Source organism: Anopheles gambiae, chromosome X (genome assembly GCF_943734735.2).
Source record: "Anopheles gambiae chromosome X, idAnoGambNW_F1_1, whole genome shotgun sequence".
Taxonomy (NCBI): Eukaryota; Metazoa; Arthropoda; class Insecta; order Diptera; family Culicidae; genus Anopheles; species Anopheles gambiae.
In genome coordinates this window covers 23,376,949-23,399,384 of record NC_064600.1, presented here as the reverse complement: position 1 = coordinate 23,399,384, position 22,436 = coordinate 23,376,949, and the positions used below count along the sequence as shown (strand labels likewise).

The following is a 22,436-nucleotide window of genomic DNA, read 5'->3' as shown; positions in this document are numbered from 1 at the left end:
CAGCTATTTTGTATGAAGTTACACGCTTAGCGGCTGAAATCATGTTAACATTCCACACAAAAAAACACGTAAACATTAGCCCTAATTAACTAACCAGATTTCAGTTTTCAGTCTGAAAATATGTCAATAAACGCCGGTTCGTTGCAAGCTCAGTTTCGCTCAAAAAGGTATGATTTTTTTTAACCATAAATATTGTGTCAAAAGAAGCTTGACATTGGGTGGAATAGCAAACCGTAACGACTATCGTTATCGTTAATTTTTGTATGGGTCTCCTAGCAACATACGATCGTCAAATTATAAACGACAATGCAGCTAACAACAGTCGTTAAAACTGTCGTCAGAGAAATTTCAAATACGAACAAAATTTTCGAGAAGTTCGATTGACGATCTTTAATAGCCTAGCGACAGTCGTTAACCGAATCGACAGCAATTGAGCTGTCGTTTACTTGAAAACATTTTTATTTTTATGTTCCGTTTTTTTTTAAATTACAAATCGCGCGAAAAAATTGTCTTAAAAAAAAAAAATATATATATATATATATATATATATATATATATATATATATATATATATATATATATATATATATATATATATATATATATATATATATGTATAGATATATGTATATATATATATATATATATATATATATATATATATATATATATATATATATATATATATATATATATATATATATATATATATATTCAACCTGGCGCTAGATTCCTGGCGATTCAATTCTTATTCAACCTGGCGCTAGAGAGGGCCATCCGTGACTCGGGGGTGGAGACTACGGGAACCATCTTCTATAAGTCAACCCAGATCTTGGCATACGTTGATCATATAGACATCATTGGTCTGTGGCTCTCCTATGTAGCAGAAGCCTACCTATGTATGTAAGGACGCTGGCTGGCAACCGGTCATTCTACAGCTGGGACTACCCAAGCTCCAGACCACGCTGGTTTTCGCTGGTCTTTTCGGGGATAATTCGTTAACGAATTATCCTCGAAAACATCAACGAAATACAGACCATTTTCGGGGATAGTGAACACACGTGAAGGATGAACCCATGCAAAAAAGAGCTAAAAATAGAAATGATTCGGATTCACTCCATCCGCTCATGTTCCAATTCACGCTCATGCTTCATCATAGATGCTACCAACCACATCGCTAGTTCTACTTCGAATCACTTTGCCAGTTGCGCCACCACATTATTATTCATGATCGTGCTATTTGCTGGTTTTGTTGTATGAAGGATACTGATACTAAATGAATTAAAAGAAATAAATAAAACAATAAAAATAACAGATTTACTATTAAACACGCACTTCTACCAATGAGTAAATGGGTCTGAAGTTATTGGAGCTGGATGTTTTAAAAATAAAACTTCAAATTATCAATGAAAACAATAAAAATTTAATTGAACTCAGGCCGACCATGGTACAAATATTATACCATTATCATTGGACCATAACTACTTCATGAACATAAATCGTTATCTATAAGTTTTGAACCCTTCAAATATAGTACAACGAACAAAGAGATGTGTAAAAGTTCATGGATGCGTGTGTTAGAGTAGGGCTGATGAATAAAAATTTATTATCTTAAAGTTTATTATCCCCGAAAAAATTGGGCATATAGCCTATATAGTACCGGTACTCACATACGCCTCTGAGACATGGACACTGTCCAGATCTTACGAAGCCCTCTTAGCCGCGTTCGAGAGAAAGATGCTCAGAAGGATACTTGGTCCCGTATGTGTGGAAGGAAAATGCTATACGAGATGTAGGGTGACATCACTGTCGTGCAGCGTATCAAGCTCGCCAGGCTCCGGTGGGTTGGCCAAGTTGTACGCATGGAAACAGACGACCCAGCCCGTAAAGTCTTTTTAGGCCGTCCACAAGGAAAGAGCGGGCGTGGAGGACCCAAATTGTCTCCCATTAAAGCTGGGATAACGGATTGGCAAACGAAATCGCGAGACTGTGGACAATACTGTGGACTTGTACTGAGTCAAACGATTCTTTTCACGGCGCAACCCGAATCTACACATGAATCTACATTCATTAATACACAAATGCACAATAAACACACCTCAATCTAACTGGAAAACAAACGACTACGCACGACTGTTCATTTGACGATGAAACACTGCAATCGAGCAGATGTCGTTTTTTAAACCGTCGTTTATTTTGACGACTTTCATCAACACTTTCTTTGGTAATCTCTTAATCTTTCTCTCTAATAACTTCCCCTGAAACTTTTGAGCAACTAAACATTATGCTTCTTAATTTTTCTTAAGGCATCGGTATATTAAAAGTCAACAAGTTTTCGGTAAAATAGAGTGGGGACAGGCAAGGCGAAAACTTAACGTCAAAACACGTCGGGGAACCGTACCCTAGCTTTAAAAAATGATTTCGTAAAATTACCAAAATTCATTTTGTTCCTAAATCACATGTGTTGTGATCTATTTTGATTTCGGACTCTGGATCAAGAAAAAATATTTCTTGAATATATTAGTCACGAGAATGCCTTTCAAGCGCACAACTCTTGAATGGATCCCCTACAGACAAAGAGAGCGAAATTTATAGGCGAGGGGCATGTAGAAACAGGGGGAAGGGGTTCGGTCGATTTTGTATTGGCCGCCATAGTCGAGCCGCAGTGTTTTTTTTCCGAAATGAGAGTGAGCGCGCGCAGCGCTCTCTCGCATGCCTTCAAATTACACGGGGCGCTCTCGCGATACAAAACAGCTGATCAGCTGATACCCCCTCCCTCCCGTTTTTTCCTCTCGCGCTGCGCTGGATGCGCGGATCAGCTGTTCTTGCTCTCTCGCGTTACTTTCGGTTTGCGCTGCGCTGTTGCCGCACTTGCGCGCTGCGCTGAACACCCCCTCCCGTGCGTTCTTTTCGGTTTGCGTTGCGCTGTTGCCGCACTTGCGCGCTGCGCTGGACATCCCCTCCCCCACGTTTCTTTCGTTGCGCGTTGTGCGCTGTGCGCTTTCGTTCACTTTGATTTGCAGCGTAATAAAATCGCGTGCATCGAAATAAAACTTAAACACATCAAACTCGTTTGATATTTTAACACTTTATTGAAACTTAAGGCACAGTTCCACACATCGCTAACCACAATCTTGCCACAAAACCACACATATTTTTTATTATAAGTAATTAAAAAAATCGTCACTTCAAGCACCCGCCTTACTGCCTGTATGTTGTGTATGTTGAATACTGTAAAAAAAGCATTGAAATAAAGCAGCATAATTTACATATTCATGTTGAATTATGAAAGATTAACGCTGCTTTATTTCAATGCGCACAACACTTCAACACTTGAAAATACGACCGAGGCCGTAATAATGTGAATTGAAATAAATAACACTTCAACACTTCACTTCAAATTACATCGAGCGCCCGGGACTTAAGCTAAAACGCGCGCGGCCTCACACCGCGAAGGCTTGAACTGTACTGACGATTTTGTGTGGTAGCAAGAAAGGGAACGCACGAGGAACACTCGCTGCACTAGTGCGAGCGAGACACCGACACCAGCAAGCCGCTGCGAGAAAACCAAACTGAGCGCGCTGGCTGAAAGTGAACGCACACATTCACACATGTGTGTTTGTGTGAGTGCAAAAGCTGTGTAGAAAGCAAAACACGCTCTTGCCGCCGCGTAATTCCGCGTATTTCCAACCGTCTCCCCCTGCTTCTACATGCCCCTTGCCTGAAAGACGCACACTTTTACATTCTCATTGCTAGTAGGGTCGAGTCCCTGCTACTCAAGATACTATGAGTAAACCAATTAACTGACTAGTATCTAAGCAAATGAGTATTTCTGCTTGATCTGGCCTCTATGGCAGATCTTGACCACCTCAGGATATTATGTCAGATAAGAAGAAACAAACCTCTGGGATAACATTTTTGAAATATTTTCTTTTTTCTCAGTTCGTATGTTTTTCTTTTTTTAAATAAAACGATAAATTCATGCTAACCCGTGTGAAACGGATAATGAAAGGGTAAATAAAAAATAAATTTAAAAAAATCATTTCATCATTTCTTTCAGTTTTGATATCAACAGATTATTATTTAGTAAAAAACGATTTGCTGGAAAATACGGCCGGAGCCGTAATTATATTAATTTAAATAGAATAACGATTTGCATTAAAATAATTTAAAAAAGTAAATGTAAAACCGCATGGTGTTTCAACATGGATAATATATCAAGTGATTTTTTTCCGAAAGGACATATCATTCTGAAGGTGAAACGGTAAATTGCAACTTTTTATACGATCGAAACGGTAAACTTAAACCACTTCAATAATTTGTCCTGCTTTTCGCTCGTTAGCAGATCATTCTTGGTGCTGAACATAGAGTTATCAGTTATCTCTTGTACATCGACGAATACATGTAGTGACCAATAAGAGAAACTACGGTAACCGGTTTCCGATCATGGGCCTGCCGAAAGAATATTAAAACAAGAGACTCGCAACTTAGCCTCTTAGCGCCAATTGGTGACCAGCTATTCATCGAAAAATATAATAATATAAAATTATAAAAATATAAGAAAATCATCAACACCACCACCACCAAAAACAGTGGCCAGTATGAACGTTGCAGACAAACATATAAAGATTATTGCTTCTCGTGTTGTGAGATATAACACCTCCGTAAAGCTGAAAGGTACTGTTGTGCGTATAGACTAGATATATAACATCAGATCCGAATTCGTTCAAGTGATCCGGATTTGTAAAATGAGCGAGTGAAACATGCATCAGTATTTGAAAGATCGGGATCATCGCCTCTCAGAGAGAAACAAGAGCGAATAATCGAATGCGCCAAATGAGCAAATGAGCAGGTATCATTTTCAGTTTTGAAACAACCGGATCGTCGCTTCTCTGAGAGAAACAGATGATGATTAGCAAATGATCGAATGAGCTATATAAGCAAGTGAGCAGATATCATTTTCGGATCACCAATGTTCTCTCGGCCGGTCTATTGGTACAGTCGTCAACTCGTATGAATTAACAATATGCCCGTCATGGGTTCAAGCCCCAAATGGACGAAGTCCGCCATACGTAAGACTGATTATCTTGCTATGCGGGGTAATCCTTAAGTCACTGAAAACAAGCACCACAAGTGATACAGGCAGGCCTTGGCCGACAACGGTTGATGAGCCAAAAGAAAAAGAAGAAAAAGAAGATCTTGGGTTTATTTATTTATTGAAGATAATTGCGTGGCGCGCGCAGGGGCCTTTGCAATATTAAAAATAAAGTAATACTTAAATAACCTTACTTGATATATATTTGAAAACAGACATGAACCTTTAAACGTGGCAACGGTAATATTGAAGTCAAAAAAGCAGTAGAACTTATAGAAAGCTTTACACATTGAAATAATTGGATCATGAGCTCCTCTGTAAGTACGGGCCCGGTCTATTTTGATCAGAAAATTCCGAGGACATAGTGCGTGGTCAGAGGCGTAGAAATTGATCTTAAGAAGAAGCTCCAGAGCATCAATTTAGCCTTTTATTAATTTTGCAACAAAAGCTGCTTGTGCTACCTCCCTACGTCTCTCTAAGGACTGCAATCCTAGAAGAAGCCGTCTAGTTTGATATGTTAGAGGCTGGTCCATGTTCCACCATAAGGTTCTTATAGCTATTTTTGTGATTTTTTTCTGAATGCGCTCATTTCGTGAGGACCAGTTGTTAGTGTGCGAAGACCATGTTATAACATTGAATTCAAGTACGGACCGGACTAAGCCGACGAACAGTTGTTTTAAACAGAAAGGGTCATTAAAATCAGATGTCAGAGAGTGAATGAAACCAAGCTGCCGATATGCTTTGTCGATGACGTACGAATATTGTTGACGGAAGGAGAGTGATGGGTCAAGAATAGCACTGAGCTCCTTAGTTTCTATGTTACGTGGGATTATACACGAGTCAAGATTATAGTTTCGCTTGATAGGGTCTTTTTTACGAGTAAAACTAATCACGCAACACTTATTGACACACAAGGATAGCGAGTTCGCAGAGCACCAATTGCTAAATTCGTCTAGGCTGTGCTGGAGTGTCGAGCTGTCCGAATTATTTCTAATGGTCGCATAAATCTTGATATCGTCCGCATACATAATTTGCATAAATCTTGATATCGTCTGCATACATTGATTTGGAAGCGCAAATACAACATCATTCATAAATAGGATAAACAATACTGGGCCAATGTTCAATCCTATTTAATCGAGGCCAAACTTCCCTGTGGTACACCGGACGAACTAACGAACAAGTTGGACAAACACTTATTAATTTTAACACAGTATGATCTTTGGTTTAAATATGATTTTAACCATATGACTAGACTATTATAAAAGCCAAGCCGGCTCAGTTTCGAAAGGAGTATGTCATGGTTAATCCGATCAAATGCTGACATGAAATCAGTATAAATTACATCGATCTGTGACTTGCCGTCCATTGCCGTAAGGCATTCAGACACGAATTGAACGAGATTGGTCGACACCGATCGTTAGGGAACAAACCCGTACTGGCTTGGACTGATATAACTCAAGCCACCCCTGACTAACGCTTCCTGGACAAGAATTTCGAGTATTTTTGCTGATGCACATAGGGAGGAGGCTGGTCTCGTAGTACAGTCGTCAACTCGTACGACTTAAAAACATGCCCGTCATGGGTTTAAGCCCCAAATAGACCGTACCGCCATACGTAGGATTGACTATCCTGCTATGGGGGGGAATCAATTAGTCACTGAAAGCCAAAGCCCACAAGTTTGGTACAGGCAGGCCTTGACCGACATCGGTTGTTGAGCCAAAGAAGAAGAAGAAAGAAGCACATAGGGAAGTTACGCCTCGATAATTAGATATAACATGTCTCGGACCTTTTTTATGAACGGGTGTCATCCACGAAGACTTCCACATAGTAGGATATGTAGAACTGTGCAGAGAAAGCTTAAACAGATGGACCAGTGGCTCTGAAAGATAAGTTGAGCACTTCTGTAAGACTATTGCTGGAATCCCGTCCGGACCCGGGATAAATGTGGGTTTAATTTGTTTGATTGCATTTTCTACCGATTCATTTGTGATGACAATATCATTTATAGACATATCTAGAACATCCGCGGGTGAGTGCTGCAGGGCAGTTGCAATATTAATTGGTGACGAAGATTGAAGGTCGAAAACTGAACTAAATTTTTTGGCAAAGAGCTGACTGGACACGGTGACAACGGTTGATGAGCCAAAAGAAAAAGAAGAAAAAGAAGAATCTTCTCTCGTCTTGGGTTCAATCGCCGAATGGACCGTGCCGCCATACGTAAGACTGACTATCCTGATATGGGGGGAATCAATAAGTCACTGAAAGCCAAGCCCACAAGTAGTAAAGGTACAGGCATGCCTTGACCGACAACAATTGTTGAATCAAAAGAAAAAAAGAAGAAGAATATTCTCTGCCCAGGTAGCACAACAGAAATACTTTTTCGATTACATGATATTTATTACATGAATGAGGTGTCCTGATAATTAAACAAATAACTGATGAAAAAACGACAATTAAAGCATTAAAAATATTGTTTTCTGCTGATTTAAGCCTTTTTCCCCATGACAAAGATAATTAGCATATGCTATTGTTGATTAACATTAGAACCCCCGGACTTAGGAACCTTACTAGAACCGCCGGACTTTTGAACCTTACTAGAACCGCCATATGGGAAATTTTGTCCCATTCGTTATGTTTACATATTTATACATGTTTATTTTTACTTACAGGGTTTACCTAGCCAATCCGGCATCGTCAAAGCGTTATCGGTCGCCGTAAATACTTTTTCGGGCGACGTAAACCCTCAATTGGGCACGGTCATTTCTATTCGGGCCTTGTGAAGTATGAAACGGGCATAGTACAGAATGAAAGCGTCCTACTCTTGAAGGTGTCAAATCGGTAGCTTCGGAGTGTTTGATCCATCAAGTTGTTTAAAAACAAGTATTTTGCATGTTGTTTAACTTATTATATATTATTTTAAAATGTTCACCTAATTAAATCACCAAACATATTATATTTTAAAAAATATATAAAACCAAATTGCATTGTACGGGTTTGAATTAAAAATTAAAAAAAAGGAATTTGAATAATTTTTTATGTGATTAAACTTATAAATAGTGAATATTCTTACATATCAGTTCAACTACTAGCAAAAAAGTATTGTTTTACAGCTAGAAAGCAACAAAATATAAAGTAGGCCCAATTCATTCTGTACTTTGCCCGATTCATACTTCACAAGGCCCGAATAGAAATGACAGTGCCCAATTGAGGGTTTACGTCGCCCGAAAAAGTATTTACGGCGACCGATAACGTTTTGACGACGCCCGATTGGCTAGGTAAACCCAGTAAGCCTAATTTATTTATTTATTTATTTATTTATTTTCTACAAATGTCCGCCTCGAGGGCTTAACAATGTTTCTTAATTACTAAGGAAAGGATAAGGATGAGGAAGAGTGAAGACGAGAACGGAAGAGGGATAAAGGAGTGTTAAAATCGAACAAATGATAGTATGAATTAAATGCAATCTGAGCTTTAAGGAATGGGTCATTTTGCCCATATCGAGTTAGCCGGGTGGGAATATAAAGAGGTGGCCTATTGCGAAGATGGCGGGAAGGGGCATAAAAGGAAATGGCAGATAAGAGATAAGGAACATCAAGCTCATTAAGGATGACGCTGGCAATGAAACAAGCTTGCAAGTGCGAGTGGCGAGTTTTTATCGAGTCCAGACCCAAGAGTCGACAACGATGTGGATAAGACGGGATTACTGCATTATCATGACCCGAAAGAAAACGCCTCGTGGCAAGTCGTGTAAATTTGCGTTGAACACCTTCCAATCTAGCAATATCCTGCACATTATTGGGGGACCAAACCACACAAGCGTAATCGAGAATGGGGCGTACCCAGCAACAATAGAGAGACTTGAGACACAAGGGATCACGGATAAAATGAGACAGACGGGTAATAAGGCCCAAAGTACGGTAAGTTTTGCTTGTGACAAAGTCGATATGGTCTTTGAACGTAAGCTTTTCATCCAACCAGACACCAAGATCTTTGACGGAAGTTACACGATTGATAGGAATATCTCTCAACGTGTAGTTCCAAAGTACCTTACGGGTGGACCGACCAAACGAGATGGTGTTGCATTTTAGTGGACAAAGACGCAAGCCATTATGTTCACACCAAACAGAGAAAGAGGATAGTACATTTTGGAGTTCACAACAATCCTCAGAAGAAGAGACAGGAAAGAAAATTTTTAGGTCATCCGCATACATAAGAAGACCATCGGGGGGAAGCACATTTACACAGTCATTTACAAACAAGACAAACAAAAGGGGGCTTAAAACGCTCCCTTGCGGTACACCAGACAGGCCCACAAAGCGGTTTGATAGACAATTTACGACACGGCCTCGGTAAGATCTTCCAACTAGATAGGACTTCAACCAGGCGACCGTAGATTCATTCAATCCCAGTTTAGCAAATTTGGCCAATAACAAATTGATAGGAACGCTATCAAATGCTGCCTTGAAATCAGTATAAATCGTGTCCACTTGACGACCAGAAGCCATGTTGTTGAAAATGAACGAAACTAGGGACATGAGATTAGAAGAGGTCGATCGTTTGGGCATGAAGCCATGCTGGTGAGGTGAAATATAATGCACTACACGCTTAAGGAATGAGAAGTGAATAACATATTCGAAAATCTTGGCCGAAGCACAAAGTAATGACACCCCGCGATAATTTTTGGCATTAGTTCTTTCGCCTTTCTTGTGTACAGGCACTAGCCATGCACATTTCCATAACATTGGAAAGTAACCGGAATTTAACGACTTTCTAAATAAACGATACAGTAATGGGACAAAGATCAATACGCATTTTTTAATCACAGATGAAGGAATACCATCGGGACCTGGAGAGAAAGAGAGCTTTAGCTTAGATATAGCCATAGCAACAACATCCTCATCTATTGCGACATCAAAAGAAGGAATGATATTTGATGGTGTATGGGTGAGGCCATCCGACAAAGACAAGGGACAAGTAGTTGGGTCAACGAATACGCTTGCGAAGTGTTTGGCAAATAAATTACATTGCTCATCGGGAGTACTGGCAGACTCGCCGTCCAAGGAAAGTAGGGAAGGAATAGTATTAGGGTTTACCCTGGCATTACAGTACCGCCAAAAAGCTCTCGGATGCATCGAGAAGCGATCTTGGAGCCTAATTAAGAAAGCGTTGTGACGCCACCGGTTATAAGAGCGATACGCACTAGCTGCATATTTGTATATACGCAAACAATATGAAGTACGTTGTCGCCGATATAAACGTAGTTTACGATTTTTATCTGCTCTAAGTGCTTTTAAGGTTCGATTAGACCACGCAGGATAGGGAGGGGGAGAAAGGAGAGGACAACATAGGGGGAAGGAGGAATTGACAATATCGGTAAACTTATTTACTACTACATCGATATCACTATTCTCTTCAATAAATGCCCAGTCCGTGCTTTCAATGATTTGGCTGAAGTTGAAGAAATCCATTCGTTTAAAGTTGAAACGGTGTAATGAAAAATTAGACGAAGCACGAGGCGTCATTACCGGGATCGAATCGGGAATCGATAGGGACAATTCCATTGCCGGGTGATAACGATCAATTGTGAGAAGCGCATAAGGAGACTCAAGAATACTGGTGCAACTACGAACCGTAGCATCGTTGGCGAAGGCGAGATCTAATTGACGCCCACGGAAATTTTTTACATCCGATATTTGGAATAACCCATTTAAATTCATTCCGTCCAAAAGCCAAGCCCCATTAGACAGCACGTTGTAAGGGATAAAGAATTTATCGGGCGGCGGTGCAGCTTTCCACGAGAGAGAAGGAATGTTAAAATCGCCGAGAAGGAGCATGAGATCATCAGCCTTCATACTCTCCAAAAGGATCGACACACTCTCATGAAGCGATTCAAATACACATGCAGAGCCACTCCGGTCAGGGGGTATGTAGATTACGCCGACGTACAGAGAAGAGTGACGCAATCGAATGCGAACCCATAACAGCTCGAGCGATGTAAAGGTGTGCGGGATGATCGATGAAGAGATTTTTGCAGAGCAGGCAATAAGCACTCCTCCACCACGAGAGCACGAACTATTAGCCGAATTACGATCACAGCGGTACAAGTTGTATGTCTCGTCGATGATTAACGATGAAGGTATCGTGTCGTCCAACCAGGTTTCCGTCAATACAAATACATCTAACTCGGACTCAATGATTGCCATACGAATGTCAGCGATTTTTGTGCGAAGTCCTCTCACATTCTGATAGTAAATAAACAAATTATTGGAGAGTGTAGTTGAGACTGTAGTAAAGTTGTTTATGCCATGTGGGATTCCTCTGGAACTATTGTATGTTGTAACGGGTTGTTGGTGTTGTGCTGTGGCTGTGTTAGTGGTACACAATCTGGTGCGTGAGGAGAGCGTAGGTGTATCGGAACGCTGGAGTTGTTCAATGGAAGATGTTGGGTTGGTGATCGGCATTGTAACGGGTCGCTGATGTAGTGCAGTGGATGAGCCTGTGTTTGTGGTAAACATTGCGGTGCGAGAGTAGCAGTAGGAAATTGAGGATCGTGATTGACAGGCCTCCAAAAATTTTGTGTATTGGTAGCTCGTTTATCAATGAATTCGCGGAACACAATACCTCGGTGCCAGGTTGATGCTGATAGTGCTTTCTCTTTGAAGTTAAGCGACATACCGACTTTAAACGATATAAAAGTCAGTGTACTTACTTCACGACCAATTGGCAACAGCTTTATTATAATCACGTCATCGGTTCCCAGTTGTCCAATGACCATCTCTTTAACTTCCTGATCGGATACCGAAGGAGCAATTCGTGTTATATAGAGCCAAAATCTGGCGTCATTTGATGCATTCATAGGAATTGTCAACACAGTCCGAGACGAAAGTGAAATGGGTGCTGTACCAATGTGTAGAGGAGCCGCAGAATCAGGAGCAGGAGGAGTAAAATCGACAAGCCTACGTTTAGGCGCATTCCGCTGCGGTGCATTCTGCGAAGCACGATCCATATCAGATGGCCGAGAGCTAATAGGTGTAACTGCCGCGATGTTCGAGGTAGGTGGACGATTCAGATTCGATGTGTGCGTGAGATCGCTGCCTCTGTCAAGCATCACGAACACATCGTTGCGAACAGCATCTAACGCTTGAGTTAAGCGGCTATCAAACTCGCAAAGCAATTCCGATTTTAAGTTGGCCAATTCAGCAGAAATGTTATCCATGAGTGCAAGTCGCCCGTTACGTCGCAAATCGGTACAGCAGCGGCACATCCATAATGATTGGGAGTTCGGGCGCAGAAGTTCAGATAGCGCCCCGTCATTGATCCCAATACAGGAAACATGAAAAGTTGCCTTGCAGAGTCCATCACACATATACACATCCGCGTTGTTGATCAGTAGCGAACACGCTGGGCAGGACACTGACATCGTCGAAGTGGTACTAACACAGATGCACTATGCCGAGGCGATAACAATCAGCAAAGACGGAAAGCACTCGAGTAAGATAATCCGAATTAAGCCAAGAAGAGACCGTCAGTGTGCATATAACACAATTTAACAATGCACTTATGTTGTTTATCCGTCCACAGGTCCAATTCACATAACAATAGTCACAAAGGCGTATGAAAAATAACCAATAATCCAGAGCGCAAATAGGAGGCGTCTAAGCAGTGCGTTTGACGTTTGACGTACAAATAAATTCCAAATTCCTAATAATTAATAAACATCATAATTAGGAATAATAAAGCTTATTTAGCAACTCAATCAATAAAAAAATCAAATCATATCATATGAGATCATATCCACCGCATACCATTACAGGGCTTGTAGCGATAAACGCTTATAATTATTCCTTAGAGGGTTGAACGACAGTAGATCTAGACTTATGGCTATAAATTATTTCTACAATCTAGTGATAAGTAAGGGTTTTATGATAATAAACAAATGTCTTGTTCTAAGTTGTTTGGATCTAGGCAAACGTCTGTGACTCTGAGGCAGCGCCGACGAGAGCTTCCAGCACAGGCAAGTTGGCGCTCTTATTTCTGACGTACTCTTCGCCTAGCTTGAAAAGAAAATTGCGTCTAGATACCATGATTGTACAATACCCTAGCATTGATTTTAACCAAAGCAATAATATTAAAAACATGAATGAACAGACCATCTTCTACTAGCACTTGAGTACTTTCTACGGATACTTACCAAGTGCTGCTGCTAAACTTGCAAAAGCATATTTGTCACTAGTTGACAGCAGGGATACCAGCTCTTACAGCGTATTTTGCCTATGGGATAAATATGTCCCATATGGCGGTTCTACACAGCAAATTTTCTCATCCTGCTTTAGTAAAGTTTTTTTTACTGAAACGGTTCAGTCATAGAATATTAGAACAATTTACTGAATGCATTTCAGTAAAACACATTTTACTGAAAATCAGAAAAATCAGTGTCAGATCAGTCGTTTTACTGAACATCAGTAAAACAAATAACTGAAAATGCAGTAATTCATTCTGTCATATCGACCTGACAGTCAGAACTTCAAAACAAAACAACGCGGTATGCTCGTGCTCGTGATATGCAAAAAGTTGATTTGTTGGGCGATTACAGGCACCTCGATAATTGTTGACGCCTTACGGTAGGCAATGTGCATGGCACAATTAGAATAAGGACAACTAGGGTAATTAGTACAGAAAGGATTAGATCGTAATTATAAATAAGAAGAATTAGAAGAGCAGTGAATTTTGACAGGGAATAATCATTAGCACTTGAAACCTCGGCGAGATAACAACATTATTTACAACGATTGAGAAAGCGTCATCATTTTTGGTCCACCGAACCGGGTCTTCGCGAAAGGTGTGATTCACAAATCACAAAAGCAAATCGTGTGAAGAAGAATCAGTGAGATACGCTAGGAGGCTCGCCGTAAAATCTGTGGAGTGCTAGTCATTTGGAGCGCGTTAGAACAGTGATTGCAGCAAGAAAGGTCGCCATCGCGATCGCAAAGGTTATTAACCGCAAGAAGGGCATTGCTCTAACACTACCGTAAACCCAAGTGAAGCCGACGAGTGAAGTGTTGTGGTGCGTCAACGAAGTAAAAATGCCAAACGAGAAGCAGATAAATAAACAAGCCAGAAAGCTCCGGGATGTGATGACTCACATAAACGGTATGATGGAGTTTATTAACAAGTTCGACGCGGCGAAACATGTAAACCAAATTCCAAGCCGGCTAGAAGATTTGGAGCAAACTAAAATGGAGTTTCGTTCAATTCGTGATACATTAGTGCACCAAGCCGAAGATACCGAAATGATTGATTCGCTTGCAGCCGATCGTCGTGAGTTTGAACAGAAATATCACGAGATAAAGGGTTTCTTTTCCGCGTCCACTGCAGACCGACGTGAACCGCAAGCAAACAGTACATTTGCTTCATCATTTAACACAACTCAGCCAAAGGTACGGTTACCGAAAATTGAGCTGCCAACATTCGATGGTGACACAACAAAATGGCTAACGTTCAAGGATAGATTCGAGTCGCTGGTGCATACTGCCTCTGATGTACCAGAAGTATTGAAGCTGCAGTATTTGTTATCTGCCTTAAAGGGTGAATTGGCCAGCCAATACGACCACACACAGCTCACGGCAGATAATTATGAGCCAACATGGGATTCTCTGGTAAAACGATTTGATCATGAGAAACGTATTAAAAGAGAATATTTCAAGGCGTTCGCTGCGCTGGAGGCGATGAAAAATAGTTCGGCAGATGAGTTGCAGCGCATAGTGAACGAGAGCAATCGACTAGTGAACGGAATGGAACGACTTGAGGAACCCGTGAAAATGTGGAACACGCCGTTGACCAGCTTGCTGTTCTACAAACTGGATGGTGACACGTTGATGGCATGGGAGGAATATTCTGCGGATGAGAAGGCGGACAAATTTCCGAAACTAATTGAGTTTCTCGAACGACGGATCAGGATCCTCAATTCATCGAAGGTCGGAGAGGAAGGTGCTTTTGACAAGAAGGCTGCTACAAATGCGAAGGTAACCAGAAACTACGTAAGGGGTGTATCCATGGTGGCCGGCCTTCCTGCGGGAATGCTACACAGCATTGATCAAGTCGCATCTAGCTCGTCTCCGACACCTAGTTCGCGACCATGTGAGGTATGTAAGCAAGAGCATAAATTGTGGCAATGCAGCACATTTATGAGAATGACAGTAGATGAACGGAAAAGGGTGGTAAGGGATAAAGGATTATGTTTCAACTGCTTGAACAAAAACCATTTGTTGATTAATTGTAGATCGCCATTGAAATGCCTACGACGCCGAAGAAGACACCACACGAAGTTGTGTGATATGGAAGAAACAACACAACGTGACATACCAAGGATAGCAGCCGTAACAAAAACCGATTCAGCATCGAAAACAGCACTATTGGCGACAGCACAGGTTTGGTTGACTAATTCCTTTGGTGAATCGATTTTAGCTCGAGCGTTGCTGGACCCGGGATCGCAACTAAACATCATGTCAGAACGTGTTGTACAACTATTAAGGCTAGAGAGGAAAAACACTCACACATCACTATCTGGCGTAGGACAAATTCCAGTTGCTTCCAAAGGGGTAACGACGTGTACCATACGCTCAAGAGTGTCTAAGTACGAAGGCACGTTTGAATTTTTGGTCATCCCGAAAATCACCACAAACATCCCTACTAAATCCCTTTCCACTGAAACGTAGAACATTCCTGAAGGCCTTCAATTAGCAGATCCAGAATTTAATAAGGCAAGAGGTATTGACGTTTTGCTGGGAGCAGGAATGTTCGCTGAATTGCTTGAAGATGGTCGTGTAGATCTAGCTCCCAATCTTCCTACGATGCTAAAAACTAAATTTGGATGGGTCTGGATAGGAAGCTACTCGCAGGAATATAACACGATTTCATGCTATAGTGTTGTAGAATCAACAATGGAAGGATTATTCGAACGCTTCGTATCACTGGAAGAACTTCCAGAAGAAATCTTACATGAAGATGAGGTTGAATGCAACAAAATCTATAGCGAAACTACAAAATATTCAGAGGTTGATCATAGGTATATCGTTCGACTACCAAAGGTACCAAATTTTGAGTACATGCTGGGAAAATCTAAAGAAACTGCTTTGAGGCGCTTTATGAGCATGGAACGAAGAATGAAATGCGACAGTAATCTGGCCCAGGAGTACAAAAGGTTCATGCACGAATACGAACAACTAGGGCATATGACACGTATATGCAATTATGATGAGATAGAGCAAAACCCACAATGGCAAGAATATTACATGCCACATCATGCAGTATGGAAGGAAGAGAGCACGACTACAAAGTGCAGGGTGGTATTTGACGCGTCGTGTAAGACCAGTTCCGGGCGCTCGTTAAACGAACTGATCTTAGTGGGTCCACAGCTACAAGAGGATATTTTGTCCATCTATATAAGATTTCGCTTTAAACCTGTTGTATTAGTTGCTGACGTGGAAAAGATGTACAGACAGGTATGGGTTGAAGAAAACGATCGAGCTCTTCAACGCATTCTATGGAGAACTGATCCAAACCAGCCGATAGGAGTATTTCAGTTAAATACTGTAACATACGGAACGGCTTCGGCTCCGTATTTGGCCGTTAAAACACTTCAACGAACGTTTGAAAATCATGGAAAGAGTTTCCCCAAGGCATGTGAGTGCATGAAAGACTTTTATGTAGACGATCTACTAACAGGGGCAAGCACTGAAGATGAAGCCAAGGAAAAGAAGAGGCAATTAGAAGCAGTATTGGCGAAGGGCGGATTTAAGTTGCGTAAATGGGCTTCCAATCGACCAACAGTACTTGAAGACGTAGCAAAGGAAGATTTGGCTCTTACAGAAGAACATCTATTTGAGAGTGAGTCAAAACCGATTGGAACACTGGGAATGAGTTGGATCCCCATCACAGATCACGTGTCCATACGAATGAGAACTCTAGAACCCGTCGAACCGATAACTAAACGCACTGTGTGTCGACATATTGCTAAGATTTACGATCCTCTAGGGCTGCTAGATCCTGTAAAGATGATAGCAAAGATATTCATGCAACGGTTGTGGACGTGGAAAACAGAAGGCGAGAGGGCATTGGACTGGGATGAAGAACTCCCTGTGCAGCTTAAACGCGAATGGCACAGCTATGTCGAGCAATTGAGTAAGGTAATAACTGTTTCAGTACCACGTTTAGTATGCCCATCAGATTGCACGATAATGCAGATCCACATATTTTGTGATGCGTCAGAAAAGGGCTACGGGGCATGCTCTTACATACGTGCCGAGACAATGAATGGCAAGGTGTCAGCAATACTATTAATATCGAAGTCAAAGGTGGCTCCGATCGCCAATAGACAAACATTGGCTCGCCTGGAGTTATGCGCAGCGGTATTAGGTAGTCGATTATACGGTTTCATCAAGGAGTCATTGAAGGCCGAGTTAAGATGTTACCTATGGACTGATTCGATGACGGTACGACATTGGATAAACTCATCACCGAGTCGATGGAAAACCTTCGTTGCCAACCGTGTAGCAAAAATACAGAGACATACGAAGGAGTGCGTGTGGAAGCACGTTCCAGGTGCAGAAAATCCAGCGGATTTAATCTCCCGAGGATGCTTGCCGGACGAAGTAACCACTAGTTGGTGGAATGGACCTTCATGGTTGATAATGAACGAAGAATTCTGGCCACTGCAACAAGAGCTAAAAAAGGATGCAGTTATAGAAGACGAGAAGGCTGTTGTACTCATCGCCACGCAAGAAGAATACTTTAGCAAGCAACTATTCGCAAAATTTTCATCGTACTCAAGGTTGCGAAGAGTAGTGAGCTACTGTTTACGTTTCATACGTAGATGGCTAAAACGAGAACAACCAGCAAGGGACAACGACGATGAAGGGTCAAGGTGGTTGACGACGACTGAGCTTCAATTAGGAGAGAAAGTCATTTGTAGTCAGGCGCAGCGCGATGCATTTGCAGCCGAACTCAGTACATTGGCGAAGACGAATCGTGTCTTAGAATCATCACCGCTTAAATATTTACACCCATTCATCGGCACAGATGGACTTATTAGAGTAGGCGGGCGGCTGGGCAATGCAACATTAAGCAAAAGTGAACAGTTTCCGATAGTAATTCCAAAAAATCATCCTCTCGCTGATCTATTGGCTTATCATTATCATCGTCAAATGTTGCATGCTGGACCGCAGGCTATGCTGAACGAGATTCGTCAAACCTTTTGGATACTGGGTGCTAGATTGCTCCTGCGACGGACATATCATCAGTGCATCACTTGTTTCAGGTGCAACCCGAAGACAGTACAGCAACCCGTAGCACCGCTCCCAGCGACTCGTGTGTCGGCATCAAAACCATTCTCTATCACCGGGGTTGACTATTGTGGGCCCATCTTTACGAGAATGAATCGAAGAGCAGTTGTACGCAAATCTTATATCGCTATTTTTATCTGTTTTAGCACCCGAGCAATCGAACTTGTATCGGACCTTACAACAGAGGCGTTTATCGGAGCTCTTCGGAGTTTTATTGCGAGACGAGGGAAGGTCGTTGAGATTCACTCCGACAACGGGACGAATTTTAAGGGAGCCGCCAACCAGCTGAACGAATTTTACGAGAGACAAATAGCTTGGAAATTTATTCCACCTCGTGCCCCTAATTTTGGAGGATTATGGGAAGCTGCGGTTAAATCTACTAAGTTTCACTTTGTGAGAGTAGCAGGAGAGACTAGCTTAACATTTGAGGAAGCATGTACTCTATTAGCAGAAATAGAAGCAATTCTGAATAGTAGGCCAATTACCGAAATATCAACTGATCCCGAATCACTAGAAGCACTCACACCAGGTCACTTTCTAATAGGAAATCAACCTAGAATTCTCGATGATGTAGATCAAACAGAAATAATACAAAACAGATTAAGTCGTTGGCAACTAATCACAAAAATGAGCCAACAATTTTGGAAACGATGGCATAGAGAATATTTGCATGGACTTATGCTAAGGAAGCGAAAACAAGAAAAACCGGTTGAGATAAGAGAGGGCATGTTAGTACTTCTATTTGAAGATAATTGTCCACCTACACGATGGCCTCTTGCTAGAATTGTGGAAGTGCATAAGGGAAAGGATGAAATAGTACGAGTGGTAACGGTGAAAACACAAAGAGGAATATTCAAGAGACCTGTGTGCAAAATCTGCATTTTACCTATACAAGCAGCTGAACCTGAACAAGAAGAGGGTAATAAGACAGGCGATTAGAAAAACCCCACTTGGGTTTTTGGTGGCCGGCATGTTGACGCCTTACGGTAGGCAATGTGCATGGCACAATTAGAATTAGGACAACTAGGGTAATTAGTACAGAAAGGATTAGATCGTAATTATAAATAAGAAGAATTAAAAGAGCAGTGAATTTTGACAGGGAATAAACATTAGCACTTGAAACCTGGGCGAGATAACAACATTATTTACAACGATTGAGAAAGCGTCATCAATAATAATTCAGATGATATTTCGACTTGCGGGGTTAATTTAAAGGAATTGGCAGCCGTGTTAGTGTGTAAAAGCTTGGCTACAATTCACTGTACTTGCTGAAATTTCGTGGTATCTGTGAGCACTTACTGAACCCTCAAAACTTGTTGCTACTAAGTACAGCATAAAAACTGTATCAATCAACATAAAACATGTATGAATATGAACTAAGGGATTGGCAATCATTGTACATCAATAAAAAACTCAATTTAAACGAAATATTTCGTCATTTTTTAATCGCTACCAACTACTGAAAAATCAGTAATATCCGAATTGCTTTACTGGTATTTCAGTAAACAAGCTGTCATTTTGGTAAGCACTCGACATGACTGAATGATTCAGTAAACATTCAAGTAAACATTATTTTTACTTTTTACTTTTTTTTCTTAACTTCAGTAAAACTGTACAGATTTTTTTAGCTGAAGTTTCAGCAATCCTTTTAGAAACTTCAGTTCAAAAAAAATCTGTAAATTTTTACTAAAATTCAGTAAAAAAAAGTTTTCTGTGTAGGTTGGACATGTTTTTTTTAACCATATGGGATACACCATTGTTAAGGGCGCACTCCAAATTATTAAAAATAAATAAAAGTCAGAAAATTTCAATAGGTTGTCACGACGGCAAACGGAATAACACACCTTTTTCGAGTGCATTGGGACAAAAAAGTTCCATCAGGAGTTCTTTTCATTTCATTTTGGAATAATAGTTACTATACAAAAGTTAAAACTTTGTTATAAAAAAAATAAAAAAATGCTTTAGCATATTATTAAACGCACATGCACATACGCACACGCACGGACGCGTTAATGGTGCGGTACAACAAAAATGCCCTTTTTATGTCCGATACTGTAGAAGGTCGTACGGAACGAATACTATTTAACAACACGGTGCACGACGTAACAGGTTAATGACAATCACAAATAACATAAAACTCACAACCAGTGTTGTTCCGTGAGGTACATTTTACCCGGAATTTTTTTTTTGGGTTTTTACCGGGTTATTACCTTTTTTGTTTTTACCCGTTTAAATTAGATATTTTCGATTTGATTGAATTTTTAATGCTTTTTATCACTTATATTTGAAATATTCCTGCAAATTGTTTATAAAATAGGCTTCTCCATATTCCTTAATGCAGTTTGAACAAGTACAAGGTTTCTTTGCCTACATATTTAATAAGTGTTGTTCTATTGCTAACGAGACTATCATTCAACACTTAAGGCCGGGCTACATTGATCGTTTCCATGTTTTTTTTTACTTTAACTGGACTGAAAAAGCTTTGTAATTGATAGATAAATATGTTGTGCAAGTATTTCAGCCGTTTTCGCATCAAAAAACGGTGAAAAAACTAATAAATTTTGAGATCCAACACGACTAAAAAAAGCTTCCACCAGCCGCCGCCAAATGTACTAGTGAATGTCCCCTGGCCTTTATTTTTTCATTGAAGATGTTGTGCAATCAGATCTTGGTTTGTAGACGATTTGTTCGATCAAAACATCCAAAAGGACAACTTTATATTTCACAAAGTATTTAACATCTTTAATCAACAAGAGTAAATACTATTTCTTGGAATTGAGAACTATTTTTTTGAACAATAAATTGAAATTCAATTAATAAAAACTTTTCACCCGGTACATTTGACATCTTTAAATTTAAATCAAAAAGAAGGTAGGGGCGTCCCCGTCGTACAGTCGCCAACTAGAACGACTCAATGATATGCCCGTCATGGGTTCACGCCTAGAATACACCGTTCCCCCCGTAGCAAGGATTGACTATTCGGCTGCGTGGTAATTAATTAAGTCTCGAAAGCCTGTATAGGATCTGATATAGGGTTTTCTGATAGAACCCAAGACCGCAAAGGACACTTTGATGAATCGGCGAGAGTCAATCGCAAGACTGCGGAACGATACGTGAAAACGTTGACGATACCGGGATCTGCGGATTTGTATCGCAAAACTGCGTTACACTTTTTAGACACATTGTCACCTTTCAGTGACATATGGTCTGACAGCAGAGATTTTTGAATTTATGATTTTGGGCGCTTACTGGTTGAGTTTTTGCTAACTGTATTGGCTTATTATTTGTTTGTAAGCGAAGTTATTAGTGATACGCAGTCTTAAAATATTCAATATTCAATATTCGGGTAGAGTAGTGAACCTACTTCTCGCACCTACTGATAATTCGGGTCAACCCGGACTAGCTATACCCACAGGTCGGGCTAATCCTACTTTTGGCCTACCCGATCCAAAGTTGGTGGTGCATCGTTGGGTTGAAGTCGTTTATGGTGTCTTGCACCTAACGGAATCGTTGCATAGACTGAACATAATGTACCTTTCGGGTCGACTCGTGCGACTACGGGTCGCTTACAGATGGCTCCGCCCTGTAGGTTTGAATTTGAATTGATGACATCACTAATAAAAGTGATTAAGCGCTTTATTTTACGAGATGTAACTTTAATGTTTTCTATGTTCTACATTTAATATATGTTCTACTGGAATCACTTGCACTTCGTGCATCCATGCTTGGCACTCTCACTTCAAATTTCCTTTGGATACCATTCCATCCTATCCATGTCATAGATACCAATTACATCCAATATGTAAAAACTCTCATTAGCTGTTGTGCGATTGAAAAAAAAAACCCTATCTACCCAGGAAAATATGGTTTTTACCGGATAACCGTCGATTTTTTCCCGAAATTGAAAATACCCGATTTGGTACATCCTTGCTCAAGACACCTACGAATAAACGGATCAGAGGAGCCAAAGCGAGTGCGGCGTTCCTCCACGTCGAGTA

General features: G+C 40.7%; 1 protein-coding gene across 5 annotated transcripts in view; it reads right to left on the bottom strand.

The window, feature by feature from the left end:
- LOC1278674 (modifier of mdg4) overlaps positions 1-22,436 on the bottom strand; it is a 58,718-nt gene that overhangs the window by 4,948 nt on the left and 31,334 nt on the right. The window contains exon 6 of one of the 5 annotated variants that reach the window (XM_061656196.1): positions 1,211-1,272. The exons of the other annotated variants lie outside the window; for them this stretch is intronic. Coding sequence (XP_061512180.1) covers positions 1,226-1,272 — 47 coding nt within the window. The 3' untranslated portion in view covers positions 1,211-1,225. Of the gene's footprint in view, positions 1-1,210; positions 1,273-22,436 lie in introns of those variants that run through there. 5 annotated transcript variants of the gene reach the window in all.